Below are 22,673 nucleotides of genomic sequence, written 5' to 3' on the forward strand. Positions count from 1 at the left end.
GACTCCGGTTCCCATCATCCATGAAACACTGGTCCTTTTAGCTAGGGATGAGTGGGGCTGAGAGACTTGGTGTTTTGGGGACTCCGGTTCCCATCGTCCCTGAAACACTGGCCCTGTTAGCTAGAGATGATGGGAGTCGTAGTCCCAAAACAACTAGAGCAGGCACCCCCAAACCTGGCCCTTCTGCTGTTCTGGCACTACAATTCCCATCATCCGTGACCCCTGGTCCTGTTAGCTAGGTATGATGGGAATTGTAGTACGAAAACAACAAGAGCAGGCACCCCCAAACCTGGCCCTTCTGCTGTTTTGGCACTACAATTCCCATCATCCGTGACCCCTGGTCCTGTTAGCTAGGTATGATGGGAATTGTAGTACGAAAACAACAAGAGCAGGCATCCCCAAACCTGGCACTACAATTCCCATCCTCCATGACCACAGGTCCTGTTAGCTGGGTATGATGGGAATTGTAGTACGAAAACAACAAGAGCAGGCATTCCCAAACCTGGCACTACAATTCCCATCCTCCATGACCACTGGTCCCCTTAGCTAGGGATGATGGGTGTTGTAGTCCCAAAACAGCTAGAGGAGGGTTCCCCAAATCTGGCTCTTCTCCAGCTGTTTTGGGACTCCGATGCCCATCATCCTTGACCCCTGGTCCCGTAAGCTGGGCATGATGGGAGTTGTAGTCCCAAAACAGCCTGAGCAGGGTTTCCCGAAACAAGGCTCTCCAGCTGTTTTGGGACTCCAGTTCCCATCGTCCTTGAAACACTGGTCCTGTTCGCTAGGGATGAGTGGGGCTGAGAGACTTTGTGTTTGGGGACTCCGGTTCCCATCGTCCCTGAAACACTGGTCCACTTAGCTAGGGATGAGTGGGGCCGAGAGATTTTGTGTTTGGGGACTCCGGTTCCCATCATCCATGAAACACTGGTCCTCTTAGCTAGGGATGAGTGAGGCTGAGAGAGTTTGTGTTTGGGGACTCCGGTTCCCATCGTCCATGAAACACTGGTCCTCTTAGCTAGGGATGAGTGAGGCTGAGAGATTTTGTGTTTGGGGACTCCAGTTCCCATCATCCATGAAACACTGGTCCTTTTAGCTAGGGATGAGTGGGGCCGAGAGACTTGGTGTTTGGGGACTCCAGTTCCCATCGTCCATGAAACACTGGTCCTTTTAGCTAGGGATGAGTGGGGCTGAGAGCTTTTGTGTTTGGGGACTCCGGTTCCCATCATCCATGAAACACTGGTCCTCTTAGCTAGGGATGAGTGAGGCTGAGAGACTTGGTGTTCTGGGACTACAGTTCCCATCGTCCATGAAACACTGGTCCTTTTAGCTAGGGATGAGTGGGGCTGAGAGAGTTTGTGTTTGGGGACTCCAGTTCCCATCATCCATGAAACACTGGTCCTGTTACCCAGGGTTGAGTGGGGCTGAGAGACTTGGTGTTTGGGGACTCCAGTTCCCATCGTCCATGAAACACTGGTCCTTTTAGCTACGGATGAGTGGGGCCGAGAGACTTGGTGTTTCGGGACTCCGGTTCCCATCATCCATGAAACACTGGTCCTTTTAGCTAGGGATGAGTGGGGCTGAGAGAGTTTGTGTTTGGGGACTCCAGTTCCCATCATCCATGAAACACTGGTCCTCTTAGCTAGGGATGAGTGAGGCTGAGAGACTTGGTGTTCTGGGACTACAGTTCCCATCGTCCATGAAACACTGGTCCTTTTAGCTGGGGATGAGTGGGGCTGAGAGAGTTTGTGTTTGGGGACTCCAGTTCCCATCATCCATGAAACACTGGTCCTGTTACCCAGGGTTGAGTGGGGCTGAGAGACTTGGTGTTTGGGGACTCCAGTTCCCATCGTCCATGAAACACTGGTCCTCTTAGCTAGGGATGAGTGAGGCTGAGAGATTTTGTGTTTGGGGACTCCGGTTCCCATCGTCCATGAAACACTAGTCCTTTTAGCTAGGGATGAGTGAGGCTGAGAGATTTTGTGTTTGGGGACTCCGGTTCCCATCATCCATGAAACACTGGTCCTCTTAGCTAGGGATGAGTGGGGCTGAGAGATTTTGTGTTTGGGGACTCCGGTTCCCATCATCCATGAAACACTGGTCCTCTTAGCTAGGGATGAGTGGGGCTGAGAGAGTTTGTGTTTGGGGACTCCGGTTCCCATCATCCATGAAACACTGGTCCTCTTAGCTAGGGATGAGTGGGGCCGAGAGACTTGGTGTTTTGGGGACTCCGGTTCCCATCGTCCCTGAAACACTGGCCCTGTTAGCTAGAGATGATGGGAGTCGTAGTCCCAAAACAGCTAGAGCAGGCACCCCCAAACCTGGCCCTTCTGCTGTTTTGGCACTACAGTTCCCATCATCCGTGACCCCTGGTCCTGTTAGCTAGGTATGATGGGAATTGTAGTACGAAAACAATAAGAGCAGGCATCCCCAAACCTGGCACTACAATTCCCATCCTCCATGACCACAGGTCCTGTTAGCTGGGTATGATGGGAATTGTAGTCCCAAAACAGCTAGAGGAGGGTTCCCCAAATCCGGCTCTTCTCCAGCTGTTTTGGGACTCCGATGCCCATCATCCCTGACCCCTGGTCCAGTACGCTGGGCATGATGGGAGTTGTATTCCCAAAACAGCCAGAGCAGGGTTTCCCGAAACAAGGCTCTCTATCTGTTTTGGGACTCCAGTTCCCATCGTCCTTGAAACACTGGTCCTCTTAGCTAGGAAGGAGTGGGGCTGAGAGAGTTTGTGTTTGGGGACTCCAGTTCCCATCATCCATGAAACACTGGTCCTTTTAGCTAGGGATGAGTGGGGCTGAGAGACTTGGGGACTCCGGTTCCCATCGTCCCTGAAACACTGGTCCACTTAGCTAGGGATGAGTGGGGATGAGAGACTTTGTGTTTTGGGACTCCGGTTCCCATCATCCATGAAACACTGGTCCTCTTAGCTAGGGATGAGTGAGGCTGAGAGAGTTTGTGTTTGGGGACTCCGGTTCCCATCGTCCATGAAACACTGGTCCTCTTAGCTAGGGATGAGTGAGGCTGAGAGATTTTGTGTTTGGGGACTCCAGTTCCCATCATCCATGAAACACTGGTCCTTTTAGCTAGGGATGAGTGGGGCCGAGAGACTTGGTGTTTGGGGACTCCAGTTCCCATCGTCCATGAAACACTGGTCCTTTTAGCTAGGGATGAGTGGGGCTGAGAGCTTTTGTGTTTGGGGACTCCGGTTCCCATCATCCATGAAACACTGGTCCTCTTAGCTAGGGATGAGTGAGGCTGAGAGACTTGGTGTTCTGGGACTACAGTTCCCATCGTCCATGAAACACTGGTCCTTTTAGCTAGGGATGAGTGGGGCTGAGAGAGTTTGTGTTTGGGGACTCCAGTTCCCATCATCCATGAAACACTGGTCCTGTTACCCAGGGTTGAGTGGGGCTGAGAGACTTGGTGTTTGGGGACTCCAGTTCCCATCGTCCATGAAACACTGGTCCTTTTAGCTACGGATGAGTGGGGCTGAGAGAGTTTGTGTTTGGGGACTCCAGTTCCCATCATCCATGAAACACTGGTCCTCTTAGCTAGGGATGAGTGAGGCTGAGAGACTTGGTGTTCTGGGACTACAGTTCCCATCGTCCATGAAACACTGGTCCTTTTAGCTGGGGATGAGTGGGGCTGAGAGAGTTTGTGTTTGGGGACTCCAGTTCCCATCATCCATGAAACACTGGTCCTGTTACCCAGGGTTGAGTGGGGCTGAGAGACTTGGTGTTTGGGGACTCCAGTTCCCATCGTCCATGAAACACTGGTCCTCTTAGCTAGGGATGAGTGAGGCTGAGAGATTTTGTGTTTGGGGACTCCGGTTCCCATCGTCCATGAAACACTAGTCCTTTTAGCTAGGGATGAGTGAGGCTGAGAGCTTCTGTGTTTGGGGACTCCGGTTCCCATCATCCATGAAACACTGGTCCTCTTAGCTAGGGATGAGTGGGGCTGAGAGAGTTTGTGTTTGGGGACTCCGGTTCCCATCATCCATGAAACACTGGTCCTCTTAGCTAGGGATGAGTGGGGCTGAGAGAGTTTGTGTTTGGGGACTCCGGTTCCCATCATCCATGAAACACTGGTCCTCTTAGCTAGGGATGAGTGGGGCCGAGAGACTTGGTGTTTTGGGGACTCCGGTTCCCATCGTCCCTGAAACACTGGCCCTGTTAGCTAGAGATGATGGGAGTCGTAGTCCCAAAACAGCTAGAGCAGGCACCCCCAAACCTGGCCCTTCTGCTGTTTTGGCACTACAGTTCCCATCATCCGTGACCCCTGGTCCTGTTAGCTAGGTATGATGGGAATTGTAGTACGAAAACAATAAGAGCAGGCATCCCCAAACCTGGCACTACAATTCCCATCCTCCATGACCACAGGTCCTGTTAGCTGGGTATGATGGGAATTGTAGTCCCAAAACAGCTAGAGGAGGGTTCCCCAAATCCGGCTCTTCTCCAGCTGTTTTGGGACTCCGATGCCCATCATCCCTGACCCCTGGTCCAGTACGCTGGGCATGATGGGAGTTGTATTCCCAAAACAGCCAGAGCAGGGTTTCCCGAAACAAGGCTCTCTATCTGTTTTGGGACTCCAGTTCCCATCGTCCTTGAAACACTGGTCCTCTTAGCTAGGAAGGAGTGGGGCTGAGAGAGTTTGTGTTTGGGGACTCCAGTTCCCATCATCCATGAAACACTGGTCCTTTTAGCTAGGGATGAGTGGGGCTGAGAGACTTGGGGACTCCGGTTCCCATCGTCCCTGAAACACTGGTCCACTTAGCTAGGGATGAGTGGGGATGAGAGACTTTGTGTTTTGGGACTCCGGTTCCCATCATCCATGAAACACTGGTCCTGTTAGCTAGGGACGAGTGGGGATGAGAGACTTTGTGTTTTGGGACTCCGGTTCCCATCATCCATGAAACACTGGTCCTGTTACCCAGGGTTGAGTGGGGCTGAGAGACTTGGTGTTTGGGGACTCCGGTTCCCATCGTCCATGAAACACTGGTCCTGTTCGCTAGGGATGAGTGGGGCTGAGAGACTTTGAGTTTGGGGACTCCAGTTCCCATCATCCATGAAACACTGGTCCTGTTCGCTAGGGATGAGTGGCGCTGAGAGAGTTTGTGTTTTGGGGACTCCGGTTCCCATCATCCATGAAACACTGGTCCTCTTAGCTAGGGATGAGTGAGGCTGAGAGATTTTGTGTTTGGGGACTCTGGTTCCCATCATCCATGAAACACTGGTCCTGTTAGCTAGGGATGAGTGGGGCTGAGAGACTTTGTGTTTTGGGGACTCCGGTTCCCATCATCCATGAAACACTGGTCCTCTTAGCTAGGGATGAGTGGGGCTGAGAGATTTTGTGTTTGGGGACTCCGGTTCCCATCGTCCATGTAACACTGGTCCTCTTAGCTAGGGATGAGTGGGGCTGAGAGAGTTTGTGTTTGGGGACTCCGGTTCCCATCGTCCCTGAAACACTGGTCCTTTTAGCTAGGGATGAGTGGGGCTGAGAGATTTTGTGTTTGGGGACTCCGGTTCCCATCGTCCCTGAAACACTGGTCCTCTTAGCTAGGGATGAGTGGGGCTGAGAGAGTTTGTGTTTTGTGGACTCCGGTTCCCATCATCCATGAAACACTGGTCCTGTTACCCAGAGATGAGTGGGGCTGAGAGACTTGTTGTTTGGGGACTCCGGTTCCCATCATCCATGAAATACTGGTCCTCTTAGCTAGGGATGAGTGGGGCTGAGAGACTTGGTGTTTGGGGACTCCGGCTCCCATCATCCATGAAACACTGGTCTTGTTCGCTAGGGATGAGTGGGATGGAGAGAGAGAGAGAGAGAGAGAGAGAGAAACTGGCCCAATGTGTGCTTCATAGAATCAAGCACCCCTGATTCCTGTGGCAGGGAGTTCCATAGTCCAGCCGCGTACTAGCTTTCATCTTTCCAGGACCTGCCAACCATTCCCCGAAAGGGTCTTTCTCCCCGCGGGTGGCTCCCTAACCGCGAATCGTGTCCCCGTGCTCTTCTTCTCTCTCCAGCTACCAGTGCGACTGCCGCGACACCGGGTTTGAGGGCCGCCGCTGCGAGGTGGAGATCTTGGAATGTGCCTCCCAGCCTTGCCAGAACGGCGGGACCTGCCTGGAAGGGGTTGGGTCCTACAGCTGCGCTTGTTGGCCAGGTGGGTGACGTCTTTGCGGTGCTCTCCTATAGTCCAAAAGCGGAGAGCCAGGGTGGTGTAGCGGTTCGGAGCGGCGGACTCGTAATCCGGTGAACCGGGTTCACGTCCCTTAAACCAGTGTGGTGCAGTGGTTAAGAGTGGTGGACTCGTAATCCGGTGAACCAGGTTCGCGTCCCTTAAACCAGTGTGGTGTAGTGGTTAAGAGCGGCGGACTCGTAATCTGGTGAACCGGGTTCGCATCCCTTAAGCCAGTGGTTCATAGTGGTAGACTCATAATCCGGTGAACCGGCTTCGCATCCCTTAAACCAGTAGTGGTTAAGAGTGGTAGACTCATAATCCGGTGAACCAGGTTCGCGTCCCTTAAACCAGTGGTTCATAGTGGTAGACTCGTAATCCGGTGAACCGGCTTCGCGTCCCTTAAACCAGTGTGGTGTAGTGGTTGAGGGCGGCGGGCTCGTAATCCGGTGAACGAATGAAGCGCATGTCAGCTCGCCCGACTGTCCCACCCCCTTTCCTTCTTCCCGTCGCCAGGATACGTCGGGGAGCACTGCGAGGTCGACGTGGACGAATGCGCCGCGGCGCCCTGCCTCAACGGGGGGCGGTGCTTTGAACGGTCCAATCAGAGCTTCTACGGGGATCGCGCAGATTTCCCCCCGCACTTCAGCTACCAGGAAGCTGCCGGGTTCATTTGCAGGTGCCAGCCGGGCTTTGAGGGTAAGGAATCTATCTATCTATCTATCTATCTCTATCATCTATCATCTATCATCTATCATCTATCTATCTATCTATCTATCTATCTATCTATCTATCTATCGCATTAGCTATAATGCTTGCAAAGGGAAAAGCCCTGTTTTTTTTTTTGAGGATCAGCTCTAACTTTTGCAGCTTTATGTGCAAAGGGAAAAGCCCTCGGTTTTTGAGGATCAGCTCAAGGATTTGCAGCTTTTTTTGCAAAGGGAAAAGCCCGGTTTTTTGAGGATCAGCTCAAAGATTTGCAAAGGGAAAAGCCCTGTTTTTTGAGGATCAGCTCTAACTTTTGCAGCTTTTTTGCAAAGGGAAAAGCCCTGGTTTTTTTGAGGATCAGCTAAAATTTTACAGCTTGTTTTGCAAAGGGAAAAGCCCGGTTTTTTTGAAGATCAGCTCAAAGTTCTGCAGCTTTTTTGCAAAGGGAAAAGCCGTGGGTTTTTTGAGGATCAGCTCAAAGTTTTGCAGCTTTTTGCAAAGGGAAAAGCCCGGGTTTTTTGAGGATCAGCTAAAATTTTGCAGCTTTTTAAAATTTAATTTCAGACTTCTAAAATACAACCATATCAGATCAACCAATAGAAACAAGTAAACAAAAAGAAAAAAATACAACGTTTTGCAGCCTATTTTGCAAAGGGAAAAGCCCTGTTTTTTTGAGAATCAGCTCAAAGTTTTGCAGCTTTTTGCAAAGCGAAAAGCCTTGAGGTTCTTTCTAAGGATCAGCTCAAAGTTTTGCAGCTTTTTTGCAAAGGGAAAAGCCCTGTTTTTTGAAGGTCAGCTCAAAGTTTTGCAGCTTTTTTGCAAAGGGAAAAGCCCTGTTTTTTTGAGGATCAGCTCAAAGTTTTGCAGCTTTTTTGCAAAGGGAAAAGCCCTGCTTTTTTTGAGGATCAGCTAAAATTTTACAGCTTGTTTTGCAAAGGGAAAAGCCCGGTTTTTTGAGGATCAGCTCAAAGTTTTGCAAAGGGAAAAGCCCTGTTTTTTTGAAGATCAGCTCAAAGTTTTGCAGCTTTTTGCAAAGGGAAAAGCCCTATTTTTTGAGGATCAGCTCAAAGTTTTGCAGCTTGTTTTGCAAAGGGAAAAGCCCTGTTTTTTTGAGGATCAGCTCAAAGTTTTGCCGCTTTTTCGCAAAGGGAAAAGCCCTGTTTTTTTGAGGATCAGCTAAAATTTTACAGCTTGTTTTGCAAAGGGAAAAGCCCGGTTTTTTGAGGATCAGCTCAAAGTTTTGCAAAGGGAAAAGCCCTGTTTTTTTGAAGATCAGCTCAAAGTTCTGCAGCTTTTTTGCAAAGGGAAAAACCCTGTTTTTTTAGGATCAGCTCAAAGTTTTGCAGCTTTTTGCAAAGGGAAAAGCCCTGGGTTTTTTTTGAGGATCAGCTCAATGTTTTGCAGCTTTTTAGCAAAGGGAAAAGTCCTATTTTTTGAGGATCAGCTAAAAGTTTTGCAGCTTTTTCGCAAAGGGAAAAGCCCTGTTTTTTTTAGGATCAGCTAAAATTTTACAGCTTGTTTTGCAAAGGGAAAAGCCCTGTTTTTTTGAGGATCAGCTAACAGTTTTGCAAAGGGAAAAGCTCTGTTTTTTAGAGGATCAGTTAACAGTTATGCAGCTTTTTGCAAAGGGAAAAGCCCTGTTTTTTTGAGGATCAGCTCAAGGTTTTGCAGCTTTTTGGCAAAGGGAAAAGCCGTGGGTTTTTTGAGGATCAGCTATATGTTTTGTAGCTTTTTTGCAAAGGGAAAAGCCCTGGGTTTTTTTGTTTTTTTTTGAGGATCACCTAAAAGTTTTGCAGCTTTTTTGCAAAGGGAAAAGCCCTGTTTTTTTGAGGATCAGCTCCCAGTTTTGCAGCTTTTTTGAAGTGCGCACGCACACGAAAGCTCACACCAACAACAAACCGAGCGGGTCTCTACGGTGCTACCGGAAGGGATTTTTTCGTTTTTATTTTTGTTTTGACGACGCCACACCAACTCGAATGATCTGTAGACTATTGAATCGGTCAGGAAAAAGTTGGGACGTCTAACATGATTTCTTTTAATATATTTTATAAGTTTTTATTGAAATTTTATATATTTTATAAGTTTTTATTGAAATTTCTTTAAGATAACACAAATAATAATACAAACACAGTCTACACCATTACAAAAGACAATTACACAACCACATCATTACACACAATTACACAATCCAGTAAAAATAGAACTCAAAAAAGAGCTCAAAGGGAAAAGCCCTGTTTTTTTGAGGATCAGCTAACAGTTTTGCAGCTTTTCTGCAAAGGGAAAAGCCCTGTTTTTTTGAGGATCAGCTCAAAGTTTTGCAGCTTTTTGCAAAGGGAAAAGCCCTGTTTTTTTGAGGATGAGCTCAAAGTTTTGCAGTTTTTTGCAAAGGGAAAAGCCCTGTGTTTTTTTTTTAAGTTTTGCAGCTTTTTGCAAAGGGAAAAGCCCTGTTTTTTTGAGGACCAGCTCAAAGTTTTGCAGCTTTTTTGCAAAGGGAAAAGCCCTGTTTTTTTTAGGATCACCTCAAAGTTGGCCAAACTGCGAGAGGCAGTGAAGGATAGGCGTGCCTGGCGTGCTCTGGTCCATGGGGTCACGAAGAGTCGGACACGACTGAACGACTGAACAACTACAACAACAAAGTTTTGCAGCTTTTTTTGCAAAGGGAAAAGCCCTGTTTTTAAAAAAAGTTTTGCAGCTTTTTGCAAAGGGAAAAGCCCTGTTTTTTTGAGGATCAGCTCAAAGTTTCGCAGCTTTTTTGCAAAGGGAAAAGCCCTGTTTTTTTAAGTTTTGCAGCTTTTTGCAAAGGGAAAAGCCCCGTTGTTTTTTGAGGATCAGCTCAAAGTTTTGCAGCTTTTCTGAAAAGGGAAAAGCCCTGTTTTTTTGAGGATCGGCTCAAACTTTTGCAGCTTTTTTTCATACTAATATTCCATCAATTCTCCCATGGAGGTCGGCAAATTGTCCCGCCTAACGTGATTTCTTTCTGACACCTTTGAAGGAGAGGATTGCTCCGTCGACGTCGACGAATGCGCGTCGCAGCCGTGTCGGAACGGAGGGAGCTGTGCGGATCTGACGAACGGCTATCGGTGTCACTGTCCGAACGGCTACACAGGTAAGCGGAGCCGGCGCACCAGGTGAGGTGAACGCCGTAGGGGCCAACACCTTGGGGCCGTGTGGCCCTCGGACTCGGGGGTCCGCCCCGCCAGGTCGTTGTCGTAAATTGGAGTTCTCGTTAGTATACACACGAATACGAAGCGAAGGAAGAACTCAGGCCGACAATGACCGTTCAATAATGAGAATCATTCCTGCGCACGACTCAAGAGTAACCTTAAAAGGAATTAGTGCGCATGCACACGAAAGGAGAAGTGCGCATGGACACGGAAGCTCGCCCGAAGGACAAACGTCGCTGGTCTCTAAGGTGCTAAGTGGGTGTCTAACGATGGGAAGAAGGGAGGAAGGGAGGGGTGAGACAGAGAGAGAGAGAGAGAGAGAGAGAGAGGGAAGGAGGGAGGGAGGAAGGAAGGAAGGAGTGAGACAGAGAGAGACAGAGAGAGAGAGAGAGAGAGGAGGAAGGAAGGAAGGAAGGAAGGAAGGAAGGAAGGGGTGAGAGACAGAGAGAGACAGAGGAGGGAGGGAGGGAGGGAGGGAGGGAGGGAGGGAGGGAGGAAGGAAGGAAGGAAGGAAGGAAGGAAGGAAGGGGTGAGACAGAGAGAGACAGAGAGAGAGAGAGAGGAGGGAGGGAGGGAGGGAGGGAGGGAGGGAGGAAGGAAGGAAGGAAGGAAGGAAGGAAGGAAGGGGTGAGACAGAGAGACAGAGAGTGAGAGAGAGGAGGGAGGGAGGAAGGAAGGAAGGGGTGAGAGACAGAGAGAGAGAGAGAGAGAGAGAGAGAGAGAGAGAGAGAGAGAGAGGAGGAAGGAAGGAAGGAAGGGGTGAGACAGAGAGAGACAGAGAGAGAGAGAGAGAAGGAAGGAAGGAAGGAAGGAAGGGGTGAGACAGAGAGAGACAGAGAGAGAGAGAGAGGAGGGAGGAAGGAAGGAAGGAAGGAAGGAAGGAAGGAAGGAAGGAAGGAAGGAAGGAAGGGGTGAGACAGAGAGAGACAGAGAGAGAGAGAGAGAGAGAAGGAAGGAAGGAAGGAAGGAAGGGGTGAGACAGAGAGAGACAGAGAGAGAGAGAGAGGAGGGAGGAAGGAAGGAAGGAAGGAAGGAAGGAAGGAAGGAAGGGGTGAGACAGAGAGAGACAGAGAGAGAGAGGAGGGAGGAAGGAAGGAAGGAAGGGGTGAGACAGAGAGAGAGGGAGAGAGAAGGAAGGAAGGAAGGAAGGAAGGAAGGAAGGAAGGAAGGAAGGAAGGAAGGAAGGAAGGGGTGTGTGTGTGTGTGTGTGTGTGTGTGTGTGAGAGAGAGAGAGAGAGAGAGAGAGAGAGAGAGAGAGAGAAGGAAGGAAGGAAGGAATAAAGGCTGGACATATCTCCAATTGGCCTGTCCTGAATCTATCTCATGTATTAGTTTCACCTTTCAAGTTGAATTACTGAAAGAAACGAACCGTTCCACCCTATTCTTGACATTTCCACGATATTCTCATTTTTCGAGTTTCACCCGGTAACAAAACAACAGAGTTTCGCACCCGGGTTTTTTCAGCTCGCCGTGTTCCCAATGGTCCTCCGCGATCCTTTACGGGTGGAAACGTCCTCGGCTAGCAACTCCTGAGTAAACCTTTCATCCTCACCGCTTCAGTTTCACGGAAACCCGCGGCTAGCTTTGCCGTTCCTTCTGTCCTGGGTCTTCTGACAGTGTCCAACCATCTCGTCCTCGGTCGTCCCCTTCTCCTTGTGCCCTCCATCTTTCCCCACATCAGGGTCTTCTCCAGGGAGTCTTCTCTTCTCATGAGCCCTCCATCTTTCCCAACATCAGGGAGTCTTCTCTTCTCATGGACCAGAGGACGCCAGGCCCTCCTGTCTCCAACAGTTTGGTCAATCTCATGTTGGTCGCCTCGAGAACACTGTCTAACCATCTCATCCTCTGTCGTCCCCTTCTCCATCTTTCCCAACATCAGGGTCTTCTCCAAGGAGTCTTCTCTTCTCATGGATCACTGTCCAACCATCTCATCCTCTGTCGTCCCCTTCTCCTTGTGCCCTCCATCTTTCCCAACATCAGGGTCTTCTCCAAGGAGTCTTCTCTTCTCATGGATCACTGTCCAACCATCTCATCCTCTGTCGTCCCCTTCTCCTTGCGCCCTCCATCTTTCCCAACATCAGGGTCTTCTCCAAGGAGTCTTCTCTTCTCATGGATCACTGTCCAACCATCTCATCCTCTGTCGCCCCCTTCTCCTTGCGCCCTCCATCTTCCCCAACATCAGGGTCTTCTCCAAGGAGTCTTCTCTTCTCATGGATCACTGTCCAACCATCTCATCCCCTGTCGTCCCCTTCTCCTTGTGCCCTCCATCTTTCCCAACATCAGGGTCTTCTCCAAGGAGTCTTCTCTTCTCATGGATCACTGTCCAACCATCTCATCCTCTGTCGTCCCCTTCTCCTTGTGCCCTCCATCCTTCCCAACATCAGGGAGTCTTCTCTTCTCATGGGGTGGCCAAAGAACTGGAGCCTCAACTTCAGGATCTGCCCTTCCAGTGAGCACTCAGGGCTGATTTCTTTAAGGATGGATCGGTTTGATCTTCTCGCAGTCCATGGGACTCTCCAGAGTCTCCTCCGGCACCAGAATTCAAAAGCATCCATTCTTCGGCGATCGGCCTTCTTGATGGTCCGGCTCTCACTTCCGTACATTACTACTGGGAAAACCATAACTTTAACTATACGGACCTTTGTCGGCAAGGTGATGTCTTTGCTTTTTACGATGCTGTCGAGGTTTGTCATTGCTTTCCTCCCGAGAAGCAGGCGTCTTCTAATTTCGCGACTGCTGTCCCCATCTGCGGTGATCGTGGAGCCCAAGAAAGTGAAATCTCTCGCTGCCTCCGTTTCTTCCCCTTCTATTTGCCCGGAGGTGATGGGACCAGTGGCCATGATCTTCGTTTTTTGGATGTTGAGCTTCAGACCATATTTTGCGCTCTCCTCTTTCACACCCTCATTAAAAGGTTCTTTAATTCCTTTCTTGTGATCAAGGAACCCAAGAAAGTGAAATCTCTCCCTGCCTCCATTTCTTCCCCTTCTATTTGCCCGGAGGTGATGGGACCAGTGGCCATGATCTTCGTTTTTTTTGATGTTGAGCTTCAGACCATATTTTGCGCTCTCCTCTTTCACCCTCATTAAGAAGTTCTTTAATTCCTCCAATGGATTCAAACCACGATCTGAGTTTTTTTGATACCGTATTTTTCGCTCTCCTCTTTCGCACGGAAATAATAGCCCTTAATCTCTCCTGCTTTGTCCATTAATCCCCAGTCTGGCCCTGCTATGTAAACAGCTTATTACTTCAAATTAGGATCACGGAGCGGACTTTGAGAGCTTGCCACGACGGCTCCTGCTTCGTGTTTCGGTGGCAGCTCTACCCTTCCCTTGCGGTGGGAGGAAAGAATAGAATCCTAGAGTTGGAAGAGACCCCCAAGGGCCATCCAGTCCAACCCCTTGCCAAGCAGGAAACACCATCCAAGCATTCCTGACGGACGGCTGTCAAGCCTCCGCTTCAAGACCTCCAAAGAAGGAGACTCCGCCACTCTCCTTGGCAGCAAATTCCACTGTTGAACAGCTCTTACTGTCGGGAAGTTCTTCCTAATGTTTAGGTGGAATCTTCTTTCTTGCAAAAAAAGCTGCAAAACTTTGAGCTGATCCTCAAAAAAACAGGGCTTTTCCCTTTTCAAAAAAGCCGCAAAACTTTGAGCTGATCCTCAAAAAACAGGGCTTTTCCCTTTGCAAAAAAGCTGCAAAACTTTGAGCTGATCCTCAAAAAAACAGGGCTTTTCCCTTTGCAACAAAAGCTGCAAAACTTTGAGCTGATCCTTAAAAAAACAGGGCTTTTCCCTTTGCAACAAAAGCTGCAAAACTTTGAGCTGATCCTCAGAAAAACAGGGCTTTTCCCTTTACAAAAAAGCTGCAAAACTTTGAGCTGATCCTCAGAAAAACAGGGTTTTTCCCTTTGCAAAAAGCTGCAAAACTTTGAGCTGATCCTCAAAAAACAGGGCTTTTCCCTTTGCAAAAAAGCTGCAAAACTTTGAGCTGATCCTCAAAGAAACAGGGCTTTTCCCTTTCCAAAAAAGCTGCAAAACTTTGAGCTGATCCTCAAAGAAACAGGGCTTTTCCCTTTGCAAAAAAGCTGCAAAACTTGAGCTGATCCTCAAAAAACAGGGCTTTTCCCTTTGCAAAAAAAGCTGCAAAACTTTGAGCTGATCCTCAAAAAAAAACCAGGGCTTTTAGAGGAGGAAAACCAGAAAAATATTTTTTTTTTCTTGTTTCCTCGTCTAAAAACGAGGTGCGCCGTATGGAGCGAAAAATACAGCAGCTGTCTTAATACAAAGGAATTTCAGAAATAGACTGGGAAGAGAAGTGTCCGAATTGCAACTCATCGCCAAACTTAAAACCATGGAGAGACCTGGTCTGAACAAAGACACTGGATCCTTATCTCATTATACAGGACAAAGCTATCTTGAGCCATCTCACCCCTTGCCTTTCCCAGTAAGACCCTGTAAATATTGCAGTCGTGTCAACACATGCACAAATACAGGATGGGTGACACCTGGCTTGAGAGCAGGACATGGGAAAAGGATCTAGGAGTCTTGGTAGACCATCAACTTGACATGAGTCAACAGTGTGATGCAGCGGCTAAAAAAGCCAACGCAATTCTGGGCTGCATCAATAGGAGTATAGCGTCTAGATCAAGGGAAGGAATAGTACCACTGTATTCCGCTCTGGTCAGACCTCAGCTGGAATACTGTGTCCAGTTCTGGGCACCCCAGTTCAAGAAGGATACGGACAAGCTGGAAGGTGTCCAGAGGAGGGCAACCAAAATGGTCCAAGGCCTGGAAACGATGCCTTATGAGGAACGGCTTAGGGAGCTGGGTATGTTTCGCCTGGAGAAGAGAAGGTTGAGGGGTGATATGATAGCCATGTTCAAATATATCAAAGGATGTCATCTAGAGGAGGGAGAAAGGTTGTCTTCTGCTGCTCCGGAGAAGCGGACACGGGGCAATGGATTCAAACTACAAGAAAGAAGATTAGGAAGAACTTCCTGAGAGTAAGAGCTGGGATGTGCTGCCGAGGAGTGTGGCGGAGTCTCCTTCTTTGGAGGTCTTGACGCGGAGGCTTGACAGCCGTCCGTCAGGAATGCTTTGATGGGGTTTCCTGCTTGGCAGGGGGTTGGACTGGATGGCCCTTGGGGGTCCCTTCCAACTCTAGGATTCTACGATTGATTGATTGATTGATTGATTGATTGGCAGGGGGTTGGACTGGATGGCCCTTGGGGGTCTCTTCCAACTCGATGATTCTATGATTGATTGATTGATTGATTGGCAGGGGGTTGGACTGGATGGCCCTTGGGGGTCTCTTCCAACTCGATGATTCTATGATTGATTGATTGATTGATTAGCAGGGGGTTGGACTGGATGGCCCTTGGGGTCTCTTCCAACTCTAGGATTCTATGATTGATTGATTGATTGATTAGCAGGGGGTTGGACTGGATGGCCCTTGGGGTCTCTTCCAACTCGATGATTCTATGATTGATTGATTGATTGGCAGGGGGTTGGACTGGATGGCCCTTGGGGTCTCTTCCAACTCTAGGATTCTATGATTCTTCGATTGATTGATTGGCAGGGGGTTGGACTGGATGGCCCTTGGGGTCTCTTCCAACTCTAGGATTCTATGATTCTTCGATTGATTGATTGGCAGGGGGTTGGACTGGATGGCCCTTGGGGTCTCTTCCAACTCTAGGATTCTATGATTGATTGATTGATTGATTGATTAGCAGGGGGTTGGACTGGATGGCCCTTGGGGTCTCTTCCAACTCGATGATTCTATGATTGATTGATTGGCAGGGGGTTGGACTGGATGGCCCTTGGGGGTCTCTTCCAACTCTAGGATTCCTTCTTTGGAGGTCTTTAAGCGGAGGCTTGACAGCCGTCCGTCAGGGATGCTTGGATGGTGTTTCCTGCCTGGCAGGGGGTCAGACTGGATGGCCCTTGGGGGTCTCTTCCAACTCTAGGATTCCTTCTTTGGAGGTCTTGAAGCGGAGGCTTGACAGCCGTCCGTCAGGGATGCTTTGATGGCGTTTCCTGCTTGGCAGGGGGTCAGACTGGATGGCCCTTGGGGGTCTCTCCCAACTCTTCGATTCTAAGAACAAACTCCGTTGGTCTCTAAGGTTCTGCCACTGGCACGAATTGTCATTTCCCCGTCCTCTGCCGGGACCCCTTTGCGCTTTCCAAATCTGCCCCAGCGGCGGCGCGTGCATGTAGCGGCCGCGCGCTCCCGCGCGCCGCACCCCCCTCTCCCTTACCGCCCCCCCCCCTCCTCCGGCACCGCCTTGCCCTGCAGATGAGTTGGTAAGCTCGCATTCCTTTCAGCCGAGATAGGAACCAGCTGGAGAGCTTTAGGTCGGAGACGGATTAGGTCTTGCGTTTGTCCTTTGGCAGCCTTCCTTTCCAATCCCTTCCCTCTTTCCCGGGGACCCAGGAGTGCGCAGGATACTCTCCCAGCCCAGGCGATCGTCGGCTCCCCCCCCCTCCCCCGGCTTGGCCACCGCCCTCCCGTGCCAGCGAGGGAGCTGCCATGAACGCAATCCGGTTTGGCGTCCTCCTCCTGGGCGGGATCGGTGCCTTCCTTTCAGGTAACGAGAGCGAGGCGGCGCCTGCGTTTTGCGCGAGGCTCCGACCGGGGGTAGAGTTAGGAGACCGATGCGCGAGACTCCAACCGGGGATACTCGAATCCTAGAGTCGGGAGAGCGATGCGCCCGCGTTTGCGCGAGACTCCAACCGGGGATAGAGTCGGGAGAGCGATGCGCACTGCGTTTGCGCGAGACTCCAGCCGGGGATAGAGTTGGGAGAGCGATGCGCACTGCGTTTGCGCGAGACTCCGACCGGGGATACTCGAATCCTAGAGTCGGGAAAGCGATGCGTCCGCGTTTGCGCGAGACTCCAGCCGGGGTTAGAGTTAGGAGAGCGATGCGCACTGCGTTTGCGCGAGACTCCGACCGGGGATACTCGAATCCTAGAGTTAGGAGACCGATGCGCCTGCGTTTGCGCGAGACTCCGGCCGGGGATAGAGTTAGGAGACCGATGCGCCTGCGTTTGCACCGGGGATACTCGAATCCTAGAGTCGGGAGAGCGATGCGCACGCGTTTGCGCGAGACTCCAAACGGGGATAGAGTTAGGAGAGCGATGCGCACTGCGTTTGCGCGAGACTCCGACCAGGGATACTCGAATCCTAGAGTCGGGAGAGCGATGCGCCCGCGTTTACGCGAGACTCCAACCGGGAATCATGGAATCCTAGAGTTAGGAGAGCGATGCGCCCGCGTTTGCGCGAGACTCCAGCCGGAGATAGAGTTAGGAGACCGATGCGCACTGCGTTTGCGCGAGACTCCAGCCGGGGATAGAGTTAGGAGAGCGATGCGCACTGCGTTTGCGCGAGACTCCGACCGGGGATACTCAAATCCTAGAGTTAGGAGACCGATGCGCCTGCGTTTGCGCGAGACTCCAACCGGGGATAGAGTTAGGAGACCGAGGCGCCTGCGTTTGCGCGAGACTCCAACCGGGAATCATGGAATCCTAGAGTTGGGAGAGCGATGCGCACTGCGTTTGCGCGAGACTCCAACCGGGGTTAGAGTTAGGAGAGCGATGCGCACTGCGTTTGCGCGAGACTCCGACCAGGGATACTCGAATCCTAGAGTTAGGAGACCGATGCGCCCGCGTTTGCGCGAGACTCCGACCGGGGATAGAGTTAGGAGACCGATGCGCACTGCGTTTGCGCGAGATTCCAACCGGGGATGATGGAATCCTAGAGTTGGGAGGGACCCCCAAGGGTCATCCAGTCCAACCCCCTGCCAAGCAGGAGGGACGACCGTGGATTTTGAGGAAACGTAACGGGATGTTTTGGACTTTTAGGAGACGTAAAGGGGACATTCAGGACTTTTAGGAGACGTGAATTGGAGATTCAAGTCTCCTTGTGCCCTCCATCTTTCCCAACATCGGGGTCTTTCCCAGGGAGTCTTCTCTTCTCACGAGGTGGCCAAAGCACTGGAGCCTCAACTTCAGGATCTGTCCTTCTAGTGAGCACTCAGGGCTGATTTCTTTGAGAATGGATAGGTTTGATCTTCTCGCAGTCCATGGGACTCTCAAGAGTCTCCTCCAGCGCCACAATTCAAAAGCATCCATTCTTCGGCGATCGGCCTTCTTGATGGTCCAGCTCTCACTTCCGTACATCACTACTGGGAAAACCATAGCTTTAACTATACGGACCTTTGTCGGCAAGGTGATGTCTCTGCTTTTTAAGATGCTGTCTAGGTTTGTCATTGCTTTCCTCCCAAGAAGCATGTGTCTTTTAATTTCGTGACTGCTGTCACCATCTGCAGTGATCATGGAGCCCGAGAAAGTGAAATCTCTCACTGCCTCCATTTCTTCCCCTTCTCTTTGCCAGGAGGTGATGGGACCAGTGGCCAGGATCTTCGTTTTTTTTGATACCATATTTTGCGCTCTCCTCTTTCGCCCTCATTCAAAGGTTCTTCAATTCCTCCTCACTGTCTGCCATCAAGGTAGTGTCATCAGCAGATCTGAGGTTGTTGATGTTTCTTCCGGCGATCTTAATTCCGGTTTGGGATTCATCCAGTCCAGCCTTTCTCATGACGAATTCTGCATAGAAGTTAAATAAGCAGGGAGACAATGCACAGCCTTGTCGTCCTCCTTTCCCCATTTTGAACCAATCGGTTGTTCCATATCCAGTTCTAACTGTAGCTTCTTGTCCCACATAGAGATTTCTCAGGAGACAAATGAGGTGATCCGGCACTCCCATTTCTTGAAGAACTTGCCATAGTTTGCTGTGGTCGACACTGTCAAATGCTTTTGCGTAGTCAATGAAGCAGAAGTAGATGTTTTTCTGGAACTCTCTAGCTTTCTCCATAATCCAGCGCATGTTTGCAATTTGGTCTCTGGTTCCTGTGCCCCTTCGAAATCCAGCTTGCACTTCTGGGAGTTCTCGGTCCACATACGGCTTAAGCCTGCCTTGTCGGATTTTAAGCATAACCTTGCTAGCGTGTGGAATGAGTGCAATTGTGCGGTAGTTGGAGCATTCTTTGGCACTGCCCTTCTTTGGGATTGGGATTTAGAAGGGCAGGACTTTTAGGAAACGTGAATGTAGAAGGGCAGGACTTTGAGGAAATGTGAATCGGACCTTCAGGACTTTTAGGAAACAGAAATGGGATATTCAGCCCCTTGTTCTCGGAGGGGAAGGGTGCGGGACACTTCTGGGTGTTTCGGTTTCTGGGGATGGAGAGAAGCTGGGGAGAAAACAGCAAGCGCCTTAGGAAGAGGGAACAGCAGAGGTTAAGTTTCTGGAGAATCCTCCGGGGGGGGGGGAATAATCTCTCAAAGGAGACGGTGGGATTTGCTGCCAAGGAGTGTGGCGGAGTCTCCTCCTTTGGAGGTCTTGAAGCGGAGGCTTGACAGCCGTCCGTCAGGAATGCTTGGATGGTGTTTCCTGCTTGGCAGGGGGTTGGACTGGATGGCCCTTGGGGGTCTCTTCCAACTCCGTGATTCTATGAAAGGACCTGTTGGCGGCACGCTCAACAGAAGTCACCAAACCCTTATGTATAGACGAGGTACGGCTGTATTTTCTGAGAATCCTCCGGGGAAATAATCTCTCCAAGGATCTGTAGGTGGCATTTGAGCATTGTATTGTCGAGAGCGTATTAACCTATGGCTGACTAACCGAACCCAAAGGGTGCTCATGAACGGCTCCTCTTCATCCTGGAGTGAAGTGACTAGTGGGGTGCCACAGGGTTCTGTCTTGGGCCCAGTCTTATTCAACATCTTCATCCATGACTTGGATGATGGGCTTGAGGGCATCCTGATCAAGTTTGCAAAAGGGTGCTCATCAATGGCTCCTCTTCAAACTGGAGAGAAGTGACTAGCGGGGTGCCACAGGGTTCTGTCTTGGGCCCAGTCTTATTCAACATCTTCATCAATGACTTGGATGATGGGCTTGAGGGTGTCCTGATCAAGTTTGCAGATGACACCCAATTGGGAAGGTTGGCTAATGCCCCAGAGGACAGGATCACGCTTCAAAATGACCTTCACGGATTAGAGAACTGGGCCAAAGCAAACAAGATGGATTTTAACAAGGAGAAATGTCAAGTACTACACTTGGGGGGGGGGGAATGAAAGGCACAAATACAGGATGGGTGACACCTGGCTTGAGAGCAGTACATGGGAAAAGGATCGAGGAGTCTTGTTAGACCACCAACTTGACATGAGTCAACAGTGTGATGCAGCAGCTAAAAAAGCCAATGCAATTCTGGGCTGCATAAATAGGAGTATAGCGTCTAGATCAAGGGAAGTAATAGTACCACTGTATTCTGCTCTGGTCAGACCTCACCTGGAATACTGTGTCCAGTTCTGGGCACCCTAGTTCAAGAAGGATACGGACAAGCTGGAAGGTGTCCAGAAGAGGGCAACCAAAATGGTCCAAGGCCTGGAAACGATGCCTTATGAGGAACGGCTTAGGGAGCTGGGTATGTTTAGCCTGGAGAAGAGAAGCTTAAGGGGCGATAGGATAGCCATGTTCAAATATATCAAAGGATGTCATCTAGAGGAGGGAGAAAGGTTGTTTTCTGCTGCTCCAGAGAAGCGGACACGGGGCAACGGATTCAAACTACAAGAAAGAAGATCAGTAAGAACTTCCTGAGAGTAAGAGCTGGATTTGCTGCCCAGGAGTGTGGCGGAGTCTCCTTCTTTGGAGGTCTTGAAGCGGAGGCTTGACAGCCGTCCGTCAGGAATGCTTGGATGGCGTTTCCCGCTTGGCAGGGGGTTGGACTGGATGGCCCTTGGGGTCTCTTCCAACTCTATGATTCTATGATTGATTGATTGATTGATTGGCAGGGGGTTGGACTGGATGGCCCTTGGGGTCTCTTCCAACTCGATGATTCTATGATTGATTGATTGATTGGCAGGGGGTTGGACTGGATGGCCCTTGGGGTCTCTTCCAACTCTAGGATTCTATGATTGATTGATTGATTGATTGATTAGCAGGGGGTTGGACTGGATGGCCCTTGGGGTCTCTTCCAACTCGATGATTCTATGATTGATTGATTGATTTATTGGCAGGGGGTTGGACTGGATGGCCCTTGGGGGTCCCTTCCAACTCGATGATTCTATGATTGATTGATTGATTGATTGATTGGCAGGGGGTTGGACTGGATGGCCCTTGGGGGTCCCTTCCAACCCGATGATTCTATGATTGATTGATTGATTGATTGATTGGCAGGGGGTTGGACTGGATGGCTCTTGGGGGTCCCTTCCAACTCGATGATTCTATGATTGATTGATTGATTGATTGGCAGGGGGTTGGACTGGATGGTCCTTGGGGGTTCCTTCCAACTCTAGGATTCTATGATTGATTGATTGATTGATTGGCAGGGGGTTGGACTGGATGGCCCTTGGGGTCTCTTCCAACTCTAGGATTCTATGATTGATTGATTGATTGATTGATTAGCAGGGGGTTGGACTGGATGGCCCTTGGGGTCTCTTCCAACTCGATGATTCTATGATTGATTGATTGATTGATTGGCAGGGGGTTGGACTGGATGGCTCTTGGGGGTCCCTTCCAACTCGATGATTCTATGATTGATTGATTGATTGATTGGCAGGGGGTTGGACTGGATGGTCCTTGGGGGTTCCTTCCAACTCTAGGATTCTATGATTGATTGATTGATTGATTGGCAGGGGGTTGGACTGGATGGCCCTTGGGGTCTCTTCCAACTCTAGGATTCTATGATTGATTGATTGATTGATTGATTAGCAGGGGGTTGGACTGGATGGCCCTTGGGGTCTCTTCCAACTCGATGATTCTATGATTGATTGATTGATTGATTTATTGGCAGGGGGTTGGACTGGATGGCCCTTGGGGGTCCCTTCCAACTCGATGATTCTATGATTGATTGATTGATTGATTGATTGGCAGGGGGTTGGACTGGATGGCCCTTGGGGGTCCCTTCCAACCCGATGATTCTATGATTGATTGATTGATTGATTGATTGGCAGGGGGTTGGACTGGATGGCTCTTGGGGGTCCCTTCCAACTCGATGATTCTATGATTGATTGATTGATTGATTGATTGGCAGGGGGTTGGACTGGATGGCCCTTGGGGGTCTCTTCCAACTCGATGATTCTATGATTGATTGATTGATTGATTGGCAGGGGGTTGGACTGGATGGCCCTTGGGGGTCTCTTCCATCTCTAGGATTCTGTGATTCTTTGATTGATTGATTGATTGATTGGCAGGGGGTTGGATTGGATGGCCCTTGGGGGTCTCTTCCGACTCGATGATCCTATGATCATCGTATCGTATCCTATGCAAGGCAACGGGGAAGGATGATGGAAGACGCCTCTGTGCGGGTCAGATGTTCAGCTAGCCGGTCTGCCTTTGGGAAACTTTAGCCCTAGTGTGTGTGGGGTGTGTGTGTGTGTGTTCGTGCTCGGCTGTGCCAGGAGCGTAGTGTTGTTTCAAGTTCGTGCTTCACGCTCAGATGCCCTGGGACGGTCCGGGGTCAGGGTGGAAGTACAGTGGGAGGCGAGGAGCTCTCTCCTCTCTCCAGTAGCTAAGGACTGTGGAATGCAATCCAGCCTCCGCCAGGCAAAGCAGCAA

General features: G+C 50.1%; 1 protein-coding gene across 1 annotated transcript in view; it reads left to right on the forward strand.

The window, feature by feature from the left end:
* The window catches only part of LOC117040428 (fibropellin-1-like), a 29,878-nt gene extending 18,293 nt beyond the window's left edge, over window positions 1-11,585 (forward strand). Inside the window, exons 4-7 of the mRNA XM_033138207.1 lie at window positions 6,036-6,175; window positions 6,707-6,889; window positions 9,891-10,004; window positions 11,527-11,585. Coding sequence (XP_032994098.1) covers window positions 6,036-6,175; window positions 6,707-6,889; window positions 9,891-10,004; window positions 11,527-11,585 — 496 coding nt within the window. The remainder of the gene's footprint in view (window positions 1-6,035; window positions 6,176-6,706; window positions 6,890-9,890; window positions 10,005-11,526) is intronic.
* Window positions 11,586-22,673: the final 11,088 nt, after the last annotated feature.

The sequence above is a fragment of the Lacerta agilis genome, chromosome Z (genome assembly GCF_009819535.1).
Source record: "Lacerta agilis isolate rLacAgi1 chromosome Z, rLacAgi1.pri, whole genome shotgun sequence".
NCBI lineage: Eukaryota > Metazoa > Chordata > Lepidosauria > Squamata > Lacertidae > Lacerta > Lacerta agilis.